This window comes from Pelophylax lessonae, assembly GCF_965119305.1.
Source record: "Pelophylax lessonae genome assembly, chromosome: 8".
Classification (NCBI taxonomy): Eukaryota; Metazoa; Chordata; class Amphibia; order Anura; family Ranidae; genus Pelophylax; species Pelophylax lessonae.
In genome coordinates, this window is record NC_138775.1 from 7,723,145 (window position 1) to 7,737,375 (window position 14,231).

The 14,231-nt window shown below is 44.3% G+C and overlaps 1 protein-coding gene across 1 annotated transcript; it reads right to left on the reverse strand.

Moving 5' to 3' along the window:
- Positions 1–324: 324 nt before the first annotated feature.
- On the reverse strand, positions 325–12,660 carry LOC309561619 (uncharacterized protein; the record flags this gene model as incomplete). The annotated part of the gene is made up of 2 exons (XM_082265622.1): positions 325–615; positions 12,244–12,660. The coding sequence occupies 2 exons, from the start codon at positions 12,658–12,660 to the stop codon at positions 325–327; spliced, it is 708 nt and encodes a 235-aa protein (XP_082121748.1).
- Positions 12,661–14,231: the final 1,571 nt, after the last annotated feature.

Sequence of the window (14,231 nt, forward strand, 5' to 3'; positions counted from 1 at the left end):
CATTTTACAAAGCATTGATACAGAATACATTTTTCAGAAAGCTCCATCTTTTATCTTTAAAAAGCCATCAGTGAGCTCCAGTCCAGGTAATTCACCTGGGCTGGATGAAGACCCTGGATGGTGGCTGAACAAAGATGATGCCTAACATGAAAACACATATCTGAGGACAGGTCCACTTTAGCATGAACAATATATCTGATAATAGGTCCACTTTCATGGGATCTTGTACAAGCTAAAACTAATGTTTAAGGCTATGCTTTCTACTTTTTTGTGTGTTTTTTGGTCACCCTATGGCTCTTCATTATCATTCTCATTGTTGCCATTCTAACTGTTGGCAGCAGGTGGTGGGTTAAGCTTAGAGATAATCACACATTTATTGTCCAGCATGTGTTGCGGCAGTCTCCGGTCCATGTACTCTCCGTTATGCTCCAGAGCGCACAGAAACTTTTGCTTCTCTTCGGCTTTCTCTTTCATTGCTTCCTCCGTTATTAGAATATTCTCCACATCTGACAGCATTTCGTACACACGCCGACTGTCTTCCAAACACACACAGGTACACTTTGCTGCGTAAAAAAGGAGGATGACCAAAAGGGTAATAGCCAACATTCCAGTGGTCTGCAGATGAGATAAAAAAAAAAGACCAGAAAGGGTTAAAGGTCTGCTCTGTATATGGACCAAAAATTCTGTACAGTACTGGGTTATATGGCTGTGTGTCATTACTTCACCTCCTGTCTTCTCTCGGGAAAAATAGTAAACATCAGGGCACTGACGGTTCCCACGGTTAGCTGTCTGCCTCCCATGATCCCACCACAACTCCTCCACCGTTGGCTTACAGAGCTGATATTTTCAATGATTCCAACTTAAAGTCATTGGCTGAAATAACAAAGGATTTGAGGACTTGTCTAAAGTCCTTTTTCCTGAAACAGTAGATTCCAGTACCAGAATAAGGAAAAGTATAAAGCTTGGAGCACTGCTGAAGCTGGAGAGGAAATTCCCCTTGATCCCAGGAGACAGGATGCTGGCGTTTCACTGCATACATCCGAAAGACAGGTAGAAAAGAGTTGGATGGACACTGAAATCCCAGCCAACCAATGGGAGATAAAAGTAAGGAATCGCCTCAGCCTATGCTTCTCCACAAACTGTGCCCCCGACACATTTCCCACCGCCCACTGGGGGCTTAGACTAAGCCCCCCAGTGGTTGGGACTAAACGCATCGGGGGCATGGTTTGAGGAGAAGGGTAGGCTGAGGCTGTTCCTTAACTTCTTACATAGGCTGGCTGGGAAAGCAATGCCCATCCCATTCCAGAATGAGGAAAGTCCTTCATTGGCAAGGGTCAACAGCCAAAAGAGAACTTAGCCATGAGCAATTGCTGCCTTTTCCCACTGACCTCCAATGTAAGGGACATTCTTCCCACTGACCACCAATGTAAGGGACATTCTTCCCACTGACCACCAATGTAAGGAGCATTCTTCCTACTGACCACCAATGTAAGGGACATTCTTCCCACTGACCACCAATGTAAGGAACATTCTTCCCACTGACCACCAATGTAACGGACATTCTTCCCACTGACCACCAATATATGGGACATTCTTCCCACTGACCATCAATGTAAGGAGCATTCTTCTAACTAACCACCAATGTATGGGAACATTTTTTTCACTAACCACCAATGTAAGAAGCATTTTTCCCACTGATCACCACCGTAAGGGACATTCTTCCCACTGACCACCAATGTAATAAACATTCTTCCCACTCACCACCAATGTAAGGAACATTCTTTCCACTGACCTCCAATATAAGGGACATTCTTCCTACTGACCACCAATGTAAAGAGTATTTTTCCCACTGAACTCCAATGTAAGGAGCATTCTTCCCAGTGACCACCAATGTAAGGAAGATTTTTCCCACTGACCTCCAATGTAAGGAGTATTCTTTCCACTGACCAACAATCTAAGGAGTATTTTTCCCACTGACCACCAATGTAAGGGACATTCTTCCCGCTGACCTCCAATGTAAGAGGCATTCTTCCACTGACCACCAATGTAAGGGACATTCTTACCACTGACCTCCAGTGTAAGGAGCATTCTTCCCACTGATCACCAATGTAAGGGACATTCTTCCCACTGATCACCAATGTAAGGAACATTCTTACCACTGACCTCCAATGTAATGAGTATTTTTCCCACTGATCTCCAATGTAAAGGGCATTCTTCCCAATGACCATCACACTAATGTATCACGAGTTGTAGATATAGTATTTTAAGCAGGGGTTCCCTAAGACCAGAACAATATTTCAAGGGTTCCTCTGTGTTGGAAAGGTTGGGAAAGTCTGCTCTAGATTATGTGACTGCCTGCCAATTAGCACAGTTGGGGGTGAGAAATATCACCTAGCCCAAGACAAAATTTCAATCTTCAAACAAATTGGAAAAAAGGTAAAAACGCATAATTTCCATCCCGTGCAGCTCACTATTAACCTTCAGTAAAAGTTTGGTGGCATAAAGATGGTTGCACTGGATGAATTTGTGTCATTTTTCAACCACATTAACTATGTAACTATAAAGACAAGCTATTCGACATCATGTGTTAATGTTGTGATACATTTTGGGATAAATATTAGGAGTTGGATCCATTCATGGTACTATTGGTTCTTGTAGGCATATAGTATTGGAGTTTGGACGCATTGCAGAACAAAAACCAAGACCAGCACTTTACTTTCAGGCCCATAACTCATAAGTGAGCGTAGTTATGAAGTTTTGATTATTGTCTTACTACGCTAATTAGGTAATATGCATATTAAAATTAAATTATGGAGTAATATGACAGAAGAACATACACAATATTATTATGACTAATTGTATTATTACATGATTATTAATGTGTATAGTCAGACAAGATCTGCGAATTGCGCAACCAGCTCGCAATCAAAACATTGCAATTAGCAAGATATAAAGTTTGTTCGATTTAATGGTTTATACACTTTTGCCAAAATATCTTGAGGTATATGGTAAATGTATGTGAACGTTATAAAATATATATAACTGTAGTACTATGAGGGGACATAACATTCAACACCACTTATGTTTTATGGTAATTTTTGTACAATTTTATGATTTTATACGTAATTAGAAAACACGTTTTAACATTATATTTTTTGTTAATGGTGTGACACCTTTAAAGTCCTGTTTGGTGTCACTGAGACAATAGCTGGAGAGGAAACACAAGCGCCATCTAAGTGTAGCACATCAAGTATTTATTGTCAAGAGGTACACAAGTACTCACAATTCAGTATATGATAAAGCATGTAGCGCTGTAAAGCAAATCCCCCTGTGGGAAGGGATTTCTCAAGATGGCCTTGGCGGCTGCAGCTGATGAGGGTGCGGCCGATGGATGTCAGCCCTTCCGATGTACAGCAAGGAGTCCGTGCGGCTTCTCGTGACGTCCACTTACAGGTGCAAGGGGGTTGCCAAGGCAGCACGTGTATGGAGCATGTGCTTCTTCTTCAGGCATGCTCCATAAACGCGTCGCCTTGGCAACCCCCCTGCACCCGGAAGTAGACGTCACAAGCAGCCGAAGAAGCACATGCTCCATAAACGCATCACCTTGGCAACCCCCCTGCACCCTGAAGTGGACATCACGAGAAGCCATGCGGACTCCTTGCTGTACATTGGAAGGGCTGACATCCATCGGCTGCATCCTCATCAGCTGCAGCCGCCGAGGCCATCTTGAGAAATCCCTTCCCACAGGGGGACTTGCTTTACAGCGCTACATGCTTTATCATATCCTGAATTGTGAGTACTTGTATACAGTGGTGTATTTTAGTTTTGTGCTGCCCTCGGCAAAACTAAAATTGGGCACCCCCCTCCTATGTAAATGTGCCCCACTCCTTCCTTTTTAGTGGATGTGACTCCCTCCAAAATTAAAGGACTACAAGTCCCAGCATGAACCCCTAAGATCTCACGAGAGGGAGGTGGGGTGAGTGGGGGTGGCTGAGGGAGAGAGAGGGCGGATGAGAGAGAGAGAGAGAGAGGTCAGAGAGAGAGAGAGGGGGTGAGAGAGAGAGAGAGGGGGTGAGAGAGAGGGGGGAGAGAGGGGATTCGAGACCGAGAGAGGAGGGGATGAGAGAGAGAGGGGGTGAGAGAGAGAGAGAGGTGAGAGAGAGAGGGGGGGTGAGAGAGAGAGAGAGAGAGAGGGGGTGAGAGAGAGAGAGAGGGGGTGAGAGAGAGAGAGAGGTGAGAGAGAGAGAGGGGGTGAGAGAGAGAGAGAGGGGGTGAGAGAGAGGGGGGAGAGAGGGGATTAGAGACCAAGAGAGGAGGGGATGAGAGAGAGAGGGGGTGAGAGAGAGAGGGGGGGTGAGAGAGGGGATTAGAGAAAGAGAGAGAGGGGGGATGAGAGAGAGAGGGGGTTAGAGAGAGGGGGGATGAGAATGAAAGGGGGGATGAGAGAGAGAGAGAGAGGGGGGGTGAGAGAGAGAGAGAGAGAGAGGGGGGGTGAGAGCGAGAGAGGGGATATGAGAGAGTGAGAGAGAGGGGGGATGAGAGAGAGGGGATATGAGAGAGTGAGTGGGAGAGTCAGCTCTAGCAACTAGTGGCCAATAGAGTCTAAGGTGAAGGGGGGCTTTTTTGACGCCCCCCCTGCAAAATGACGCCCTAGGCCTGGGCCTTGTCGGCCTAGGCCAAAATACAGCACTGCTTGTGTACCTCTTGCCAATAAATACTTGATGTTCTACACTCAGATGGCGCCTGTGTTTCCTCCCCAGCTATCCACAAGCCCCTTCTGGCTTGCACACTGAGCAGCCGTTCTAAAGAGCCAGCACATGAACATCATCAAGAATTAACTTTGAAAGATTAATTTTGAAAAATGAATTCTGAACGTTTATTGAACTTTGTTTTGAACTTTCCATTTGCCCTCATGATATCCCGCTACCTATGAGATGTTGCCCCCTTTCATCTTCATTGCGCCAGTATGATTATCCAATGTCATTGAGACAATAGCCTTTACTACTGGAATGTGGTGTCCAAATAAGAATAGATACTGTAAAGGAACACTATTTTGGAAATTTTAACCTTAGTAAATAAAACAGATTGGTTAGTTTAGTTTTGTTTTTTGTTTTTTTGGTTGCTGGCTAGCTTGAAGATGTGTTCTAAAGGATATTAATGTCCTATATGTTTGTATTTACTTTTGTGGTGTGTCTTGATTTTGGTTTTATTGATTGTACAATTGCTCTGGCCATTTAAAAAAAAAGCCATGGGATATCTGATGACTTTATGTTAACAAAGTATCAGATTTTAAAATATGCGTTTGTAATTTTTTTTCTTCTCGAGATCACCTCCTTAAAAGTCCCATCATTTTCAGTTTCCCCTCTTTGGCGTGCAGCAGTAGCCATTAGATGTTAGGCTATTGGGGACACATTGCCAGTCCATTCATATTCATTCATTATACCCCTGACATTGTAGTGTTAGCTTAAAGGTGTACTGTGAATTCTAGTTGTACCGTTTTGTATATTTCCCTGCCCATGTGCACCTCACCTGGTTTGCAAGTTTGAAACAGATTCAAGCGGATGCCATCTTTACTTTTTCTTCCTCATCTAGAATGGTGAGTTTTTCCTACAGAAGATATGTTTCTTCTACAATAGTGATATTTCCCCGCAGTAGATATATTCCCTCTCCTATAATGGTAAGATTTCCTCACAGTAGGCGTGCCTCTACTACAATGCTGAGATTTCCTCATAGCAGATAATTTTCTTCTCATACAATAATTTGATTTCACCATCAGTAGATGTGTCTCCTCTCCCAAAATAGTAATATATATGGATATACAGGGCTTTTTTCTCAGAAAATAGGTGCAGGAACTCCCCCTTTCCAAGTCAGCCCTTTTCTCCACCCCCCCACCCACCTCCGAGCACCATTCCTTGGTTACACCCCCTACCCACCTCCGAGCACCATTCCTTGGTTACACCCCCTACCCACCTCTGAGCACCATTCCTCAGTTACACCCCCTACCCACCTCTGAGCACCATTCCTTGGTTACACCCCCTACCCACCTCTGAGCACCATTCCTCGGTTACACCCCCTACCCACCTCTGAGCACCATTCCTCGGTTACACCCCCTACCCACCTCTGAGCACCATTCCTCGGTTACACCCCCTACCCACCTCTGAGCACCATTCCTTGGTTACACCCCCTACCCACCTCTGAGCACCATTCCTCGGTTACACCCCCTACCCACCTCTGAGCACCATTCCTTGGTTACACCCCCTACCCACCTCTGAGCACCATTCCTTGGTTACACCCCCTACCCGCCTCTGAGCACCATTCCTCGGTTACACCCCCTACCCACCTCTGAGCACCATTCCTTGGTTACACCCCCTACCCGCCTCTGAGCACCATTCCTCGGTTACACCCCCTACCCACCTCTGAGCACCATTCCTTGGTTACACCCCCTACCCACCTCCCAGAATACAGAACCAAGTACTGTATAATTTTCAATCAATGATAACAAGAAAAGCAGGGAGATCGATCTCCTGCAGCCAGTAACATTACCCCCCCCCCCCCCCGCCAGCAATAATAGATTCCCTTAGCAACAATGGACCACCTGCAACAAAATTCCCTCCCCCCCAGCAACAATAGACTCCTAGCAGCAACAACAGATCTCCCCACAGCCAGCATCAATAGACTCTCCGTCAGCCAGCAACAATATTCCCCCCCCCCCAGTAGATCTCTCCCAGCAACAACTGACCCCCCCATCAATATAAGACCCACCCGCAGCAACAGTAGGTCCCCCACCAGCCACAATAGACCTCCCTAGCAACAAAAGACCCCCATGCAAAAATATATTCCCTCCAGCTAGAATAGATTCCCCATCAGCCAGCATCAATAGACCCTGCAGCACGCCCCAGCACCCAGTGCCATTACATACATTCAGTGATGGAGGTGCCGGAACTGTGTTCCCCCGCGTTCCTGCTGAAAAAAAGCCCTGTGGATATATAAGTACAGGTATATGCGTCTTCTCTGCTATAATGGTAAGATTTTCCTACACTAATAGTGTTTCTTCTTCTACAGTAGTGAGATTTCCCCAAAGTAGATGGGTTTCCTGCACTGCAATAGTAATATTTCCACCAGGATATGTGTCTCCTCTCCTATGACTGTAAGATTCCGCAGTAGATGCCTTACTTATTCTACAATGGTGGGATTTCCTCACAGTAGAGATGTCTCTTCTCATACAATAGTGAGATTTCCCTCAAAAGTAGATGTGTCTCCTTTCACGAAATAGTAATTTTTCCACCAGAATATGTGTCTCCTCTCTTATAATGGTAAGATTTTCCTACACTATAAATGTGTTTCTTCTTCTACAGTAGTGAGCTTTCCCCAAAATAGATGTGTCTTCTATTCTACAATGGTGAGATTTTCCTACAGTAGATGTATCTTTTCTTCTTCAATGATGGGATTGCCCCAACCTAGATGTGTTTCGTCTACCACACTGAACAAACAGGGCTGTCTTTAAGGCAGGGCAAAAGGGGCAGCTGCCCCGGGCCCAGTCATTGTTGTGGGGCCCAAAGTAGCTGCCCCTTGAGCCCACACTGCCCGCAAATAGTTGATAAGTGGATTTGGGAGGGTCAAATCGATATTAAGGATGGCCCTGTGGACAAATGTCCTAAAAGTAGCTATGTCTCTTCTCATACAATGGTGGAAATTTCTCACAGTAGTGGGTTCCCCACAACATTGAGGTTTCCCCACAACAGATTGTGTATACTCTCCTACATTGTTGATATTGCCACACAGTAGTAGAAGCATCTTCTCTCCTATGACTGTAAGATTCCACAGTAGATGCGTTATTCATTCTACAATGGTAAGATTTCCCCACAGTAGAGATGTCTCTTCTTCTACAACAGTGAGAATTCCCCCAAAAGTAGATGTCTCCTCTCCCTAAATAGTAATATTTTTACAAGGATATGTGTCTTTTCTTCTATAATGGTAATATTTTCCTATGCTCTAAATGTGTTCCTTCTTCTACAGTAGTGAAATTTCCCCAAAGTGGATGTGTCTCCTATTCTACAATAGTGAGTGTCATGGACTTGCAATAGTTTGGCAAAGCTTACCTGTCCCATCATGTCTGTATTAGAGGTCAGACTGCACTTCTGGTTTCTTTTTATCACCTCTCCTTCCTGTTCCTGCCCCGCCCAGGTCATCACAGGAAGTCTATATTAACCAGTGCACTGCATGTCTGTTTTGCTGTTCAACAGTGTTTGTTTCCCGTTTCCTGTTTGCCGCGTGCTTGAACTACTCTTCTGTGTACCGACTTTGGCTTGTCTCTGACTATTCCTGTTTGCCTGTTACCCTGACCTTTGGCCTGTCCCTTGACTACCCTTGTCTGCCTGTTACCCCGACCTCGGCTTACCCATCACCATTCTGTGTGTCCTGAGTGGCTGCTTCCCTTCTCTCCCTATGGAGCGTGACCTGGGGGACCCCAGGGGCCGCAACCTGGGCCCAGCTGCAGCCAAGTCCATCCTCACCACTAGAGGCTCTGGTGAACACCTGCTGGGTCTTAGACTCCGCTCCCTGGGGAATCTTGGGCTCACGTTCCGGTCCATCCGCAGCAGTCTGCTATTGGGTTCACTACCTTGCGCTGCGCCCCTGCCTTCAACAGGGTGCAGTTGTCACCTGGCCACAGGTGACCTGACAGGGAGATCTTCCTACAATACAGTGGATGTATCTTATGCCATGTCCCAAAAAAAAGTAATATTTATACTACCTCTCCTACTATGGTAAGATTTTATAAAAATAGCTATGTCTCTTCTTATACAATGGTCATTGGTCAGAATTTCTCACAGTACCGGGTCTCCTATTCTACAATAATGAGGCCCCCCTCCCCACAACAGATGTATCTCTTCTGCTCCAGTGTTGATATTTCCCCACAATTGGTGTTTCTCTTCTTCTATATAAGTGAGATTTCCCCAAAGTAGATGTGTCCCCTTTTCTACAGTAGTGAGATTTCCTTAAAATTGTTCTGTCTCCTCTCCTCCAATGTTGACATTTCCCCACAATTGGTGTTTCTCTTCCTCTACAGTAGTGAGATTTACCCAAAGTGGATGTGTCTACTATCCTACATGATGAGATTTCCCCACCGTTGATGTGTCTCTTCTCATCCAGTAGTGACATTTTCCTACCTTAGATGTGCCTCTCCTCCCACGGTGGTGAGATTTTCCCAAAGTGGAAATGTCAGCCAATAGGGAGGTTTTGCCTACGGTAGATGTGCCTCCTCTCCCGAAATAGTAATTATTCCACCAGGATATGTCTTATCTCCTATAATGGTAAGATTTTCTTCTTCTACAGTAGTGAGATTTCCCCAAAGTAGATGGGTCTAATATGCTACTATGGTGAGATCTCCCTACAGTAGATGTGTCTAATATTCTACAATAGTGAGATCTTCCTACAATACAGTGGATGTATCTTCTGCCATGTCCCAAAAAAAAGTAATATTTATACTACCTCTCCTACTATGGTAAGATTTCTTCTTCTACAACAGTGGGATTTTCCCAAAGTAGAGGTGTCTCCTAAGCTACTATGGTGAGATCTCGAGTAGTAGATGTGTCTCTTTTTATACAATGGTGACATTTTCCAACAGTTTATGTGTCTTTTTTCCTTCAATTGAGAGTTTTCCCAAACGTGGATGGGTTTCCTCTCCTACAATAGTCAGATTTTCTAAAAATAGCTATGTGTCTTCTTATACAATGGTCATTGGTCAGAATTTCTCCAACAACAGTATTTATCTCTTCTGCTCCAGTATTGATATTTCCCCACAATTGGTGTTTCTCTTCTTCTACATAAGTGAGATTTCCCCAAAGTGGATGTGTCTACTTTCCTACATGATGAGATTTCCCCATCGTTAATGTGTCTCTTCTCATGCAGTAGTGACATTTTCCTACCTTAGATGTGCCTCTCCTCCCACGGTGGTGAGATTTTCCCAATGTAGAAATGTCATCCTATAGTGAGATTTTGCCTACGGTAGATGTGCCTCCTCTCCCGAAATAGTAATTATTCCACCAGGATATGTCTTATCTCCTATAATGATAAGATTTTCTTCTTCTACAGTAGTGAGATTTCCCCAAAGTAGATGGGTCTAATATGCGACTTTGGTGAGATCTCCCTACAGTAGATGTGTCTCTTTTGTACAATAGTACATTTTTGCAGCAGTAGATGTGTTCTCCGTCCTTCAGTGGGGAGTTTTCCTCAAAATAGATGTGTTTTTTCTCTTACAATTGTCAGATTTTCTAAAAGTAGCTATGTCTCTTCTTATACAGTGGTGTGAATTTCTAACAGTAGTGGGTCTCCTATTCTACAATAATGAGATCCCCCACAACAGATGTGTCTGCTTCCCTACGTTGTTGATATTTCCCCACAGTTAGTGTTTCTCTTCTTCTACAGTAGTGAGATTTCTCCAAAATAGTTGCGTCTCCTCTCCCAAATGTTGATATTTTCACATAATTGGTGTTTCTCTTCTTCTACATTAATGATATTTCCCAACAGTAGATGTGTCTCCTCTCCTAAAATGTTGATATTTCCCCATAATTGGCGTTTCTCTTCTTCTACATTAGTGAGATTTCCCAACAGTAGATGTGTCTCCTCTCCCAAATGTTGATATTTTCCCATAATTGGTGTTTCTCTCCTTCTACATTAGTGAGATTTCCCAACAGTAGATGTGTCTCCTCTCCTAAAATGTTGATATTTCCCCATAATTGGTGTTTCTCTTCTTCTACATTAATGAGATTTCCCCACAGTAGATGTGTCTCCTCTCCTAAAATGTTGATATTTTCCCATAATTGGTGTTTCTCTCCTTCTACATTAGTGAGATTTCCCAACAGTAGATGTGTCTCCTCTCCCAAATGTTGATATTTTCCCATAATTGGTGTTTCTCTTCTTCTACATTAATGAGATTTCCCCACAGTAGATGTGTCTCCTCTCCTAAAATGTTGATATTTCCCCGTAATTGGTGTTTCTCTTCTTCTACATTAGTCAGCTTTCCCTAAAGTGGTTGTGTCACCTTTCCTACAATGATGAGATTTCCCCACCATAGGTAATGTCTTCACCCTGCCTAAAATAATGAGAGCTCCCTGTAGCATTTGGTGTCTCTGGCCCTCTCACAAAGTCAGAATGAATGTGTAACTCCCTCACCACTAAACTTTACAAATACGTATTTATTCTGGATAATTGAGTTTTCATTGGGTTGAGTGACACCATATTTTAGCTTAGCATTGACAATATCAATTCAGAAAAATTGGCAATCTCATTGGGAAGATTTTAAGATTTTATCACTGGAGTGGTACAACCATCGCTGGAGAAGGGGTGGTTAACCTGGCACTGTATTATTATGTGAGTTGAGTGGGCATCACAAGGAGATGAGAGGAGATTTGTGTTGAGCGGGAACATTTAGAGGGTGGCAGGGGATAAGAATTGTTCTAGGAGGGGATATTAGGGGGGGGGGGGTTGCAAGGAATGGTGATTTTGTGGTTGGGGATTTGTGTTGGAAGGGGAAAGGGGGAAAGAGGATTTGTGCTAAGAGAAGGGATTTGAGGGTTTTTTGCTAGAAGAGGTGATATGGTAGAGGAGTGAAGGAATTTGTGCAAGCAGGGAATTTTTTTAATTTTGTTTGTGGGGGAGATATCCTTGGAGAGGGAATTTAGGGTGGAGGAATTGTGCTAGGAAGGAGAATTTGGAGTAGGGGTAGAGGATTTGTGCTCGGAGTTATAATTTGGGGGGGGGGGGGAATTTGTGCTGGGGGGGGGGGGGGCTTGGGGGAGAATTTGTGCAGGTAGAGGGAATTAGAGTAGGGGAGAGGATTTGTGCTTTAATGGGAAATTTGAGGGGAAGAGGATGCGAGCTAGGAGGGGAAGATTTTTTGGGGGAGGGGATATGTGCTGGGGGATTTAGGGAAAGAGAGGATTCGAGCTTGGAGTGAGGATGGGGTGGGGGATTTCAGCAGGGGGAGGAGGGTGAAGTTATGCTTAGGGGGTAAACCTGCAGATTAGTGCTCAATTTTTTTTTGGGGGGGGGGTTTTGCTAACACATAATGGTCATGCATCTTGGGGGGAGCAACTTTGTACGTTTGCCCTCGGCTCTATATATGACTTTGTCCCGGCACTGGGTACAACACATAAAGTGACCCTCACTATTTGGGTTTTAAACTTTCTTCATCAGATTTTAGATATGAAATACATTTTTTGGTGCATTGAATGAAGCCCTTACCTGAAATATGAATAAGTAATAGTCATGGTCCAGCTGATAGTGAGAGGCCGCAAAGATGAAGCAGGACATGTACCGACCATCTGCAAGCGCGATCAGGAGCCAAATCATTGGAGCTTTTCCAAGCTCCAGGAAAACGTAGAAAGAAGCCCAATTGCCCGACCAACATGGGCAGCATTCCTTCTTCTTGTTATAGCCAGGAAAATAGTATAATCCCAGGTAGATGAAGATGATGGCAGGACACAGGTAGAACGAGAGGCTGTAGAAGCATGCAAGGACTGGGCTGTAACCTGGTTTTGGGCATTGAAAGTTGGAGTCTAAAATTGCTTGTATTCCAATAAGAGAGAAGGTCAGTAAGAACGTAGACACAAATTTGGAACCAAAGGAGATGTATGACCCGAACGCGTCAGCTATGGCCATTTTGATCCGGTGGAGAGTTTGACAAGTACTGGCTTGGAAGGGACTGCTGTTGTATATTTATCAAGGGAGCACCAGGTATCTCTGTAAGTCTGAAGACTAGAAATGAAATCTTGCCAGAAGAGAAGTACGCAGAAGTCCTTGACTGAGGTGCAGAAGGTTCGGTCCCTCTATATAAAGGAGATCAAGTTGGATCCGAAAGGCCATCCTTTTTCAGTGTTTGAGCATTGTGCCAATTAAGCTCATTTGCCTACTGGAAGAACTGGATAGACCTGCCACAAGAATGTGCAATGTGCAACGGCATCACAAATTTTCTTGGAATCAGAAAAATCTGACACTGCGAGTACGGACGTAAATCATTTTTGATACGGGGTCATAACCTCAAGGCTGGAGGAGGAAGTGACATGTAGACCATATCTGCATCAATAGGGGCATCGGGAATTCAGTGAAGCAAACAGAGGGAATTACCAGTGCTTGCAATCCTTTCTTTGAGTAACTGTTAAAAATCGTATTTGGGTTGCTTTGGGTCATATAACCAAGTGGAAGTGATTTAACCACTTAAGCCCCGAAAGATTTTACCCCCTTCCTGACCAGGGCCTATTTTGCGATTCGGCACTGCGTGACTTTAACGGACAATTGCGCGGTCGTGCGACGCTGTACCTAAACGAATTTGACGTCCTTTTTTTTCCCACAAACAGAGCTTTCTTTTGGTGGTATTTGATCACCTGTGCGATTTTTTGATCATGCGCTATCAACAAAAAAAGAGCGTCAATTTTGCAAAAATAACAATATTTTTCACATTTTTTTATATGAAATTCCCCCCAAAAAATGTAAAAATCAAAATTTTTTAACATTTTAGGCCAATTTTTTTTACCATATGTTTGGTAAAAAAAATGCAAAAAGCGTGTTTTGATTGGTTTGCGCAAAAGTTATCGCGTTTACTAACAAAGAGAAAGATTTTTGTCATTTTTGTTGTTTTTTTTTTTTTAACGCGTAATGGCGGCGATCTGCGATTTTTTTTTTGCGGGACTGCGATATTGCGGCGGACAGATCGGACCCTTGACTGACATTTTCGACACTTTTGGGGTTACCAGTGACTTTACTACAGTAATCAGTGCTATACATATGCACTGTTACTGTAAAAATGAAACTGGCAGTGAAGGAGTTAACTTTATTGGAGAGGGAGAGGTTAAGTGTGTCCCTAGGGGCGTGATTCTAACTGTGATTGGCTGTGGCTACTAGTGTAAGAACAGAGATCAACGGTCCTACATAGTAGAACCGTATGATCTCCATTCTTACACAGGGGAGAATGACAGGCGGCTTTGTTTACATTAGCCGCCTGCCTTTCATCCGGTGTAACGGAAGATCGCGAGTCGGGTCCGCCGGGCACACGCGCAGGGGGTCTGTGACCGCGCGGGAGTGGGAACGCACCCTAGACCCTCACAGGCTAGCAACGTAGCCCTACGTTGCTTTGCCTGTGAGGGGCTGACCGCCGCAGTAATTAGTCGTGCGGCGGTCAGCAAGCGGTTAAGGGTCTTTTTTGTTGTTGGGAACACAATGCCCATACATTCAAA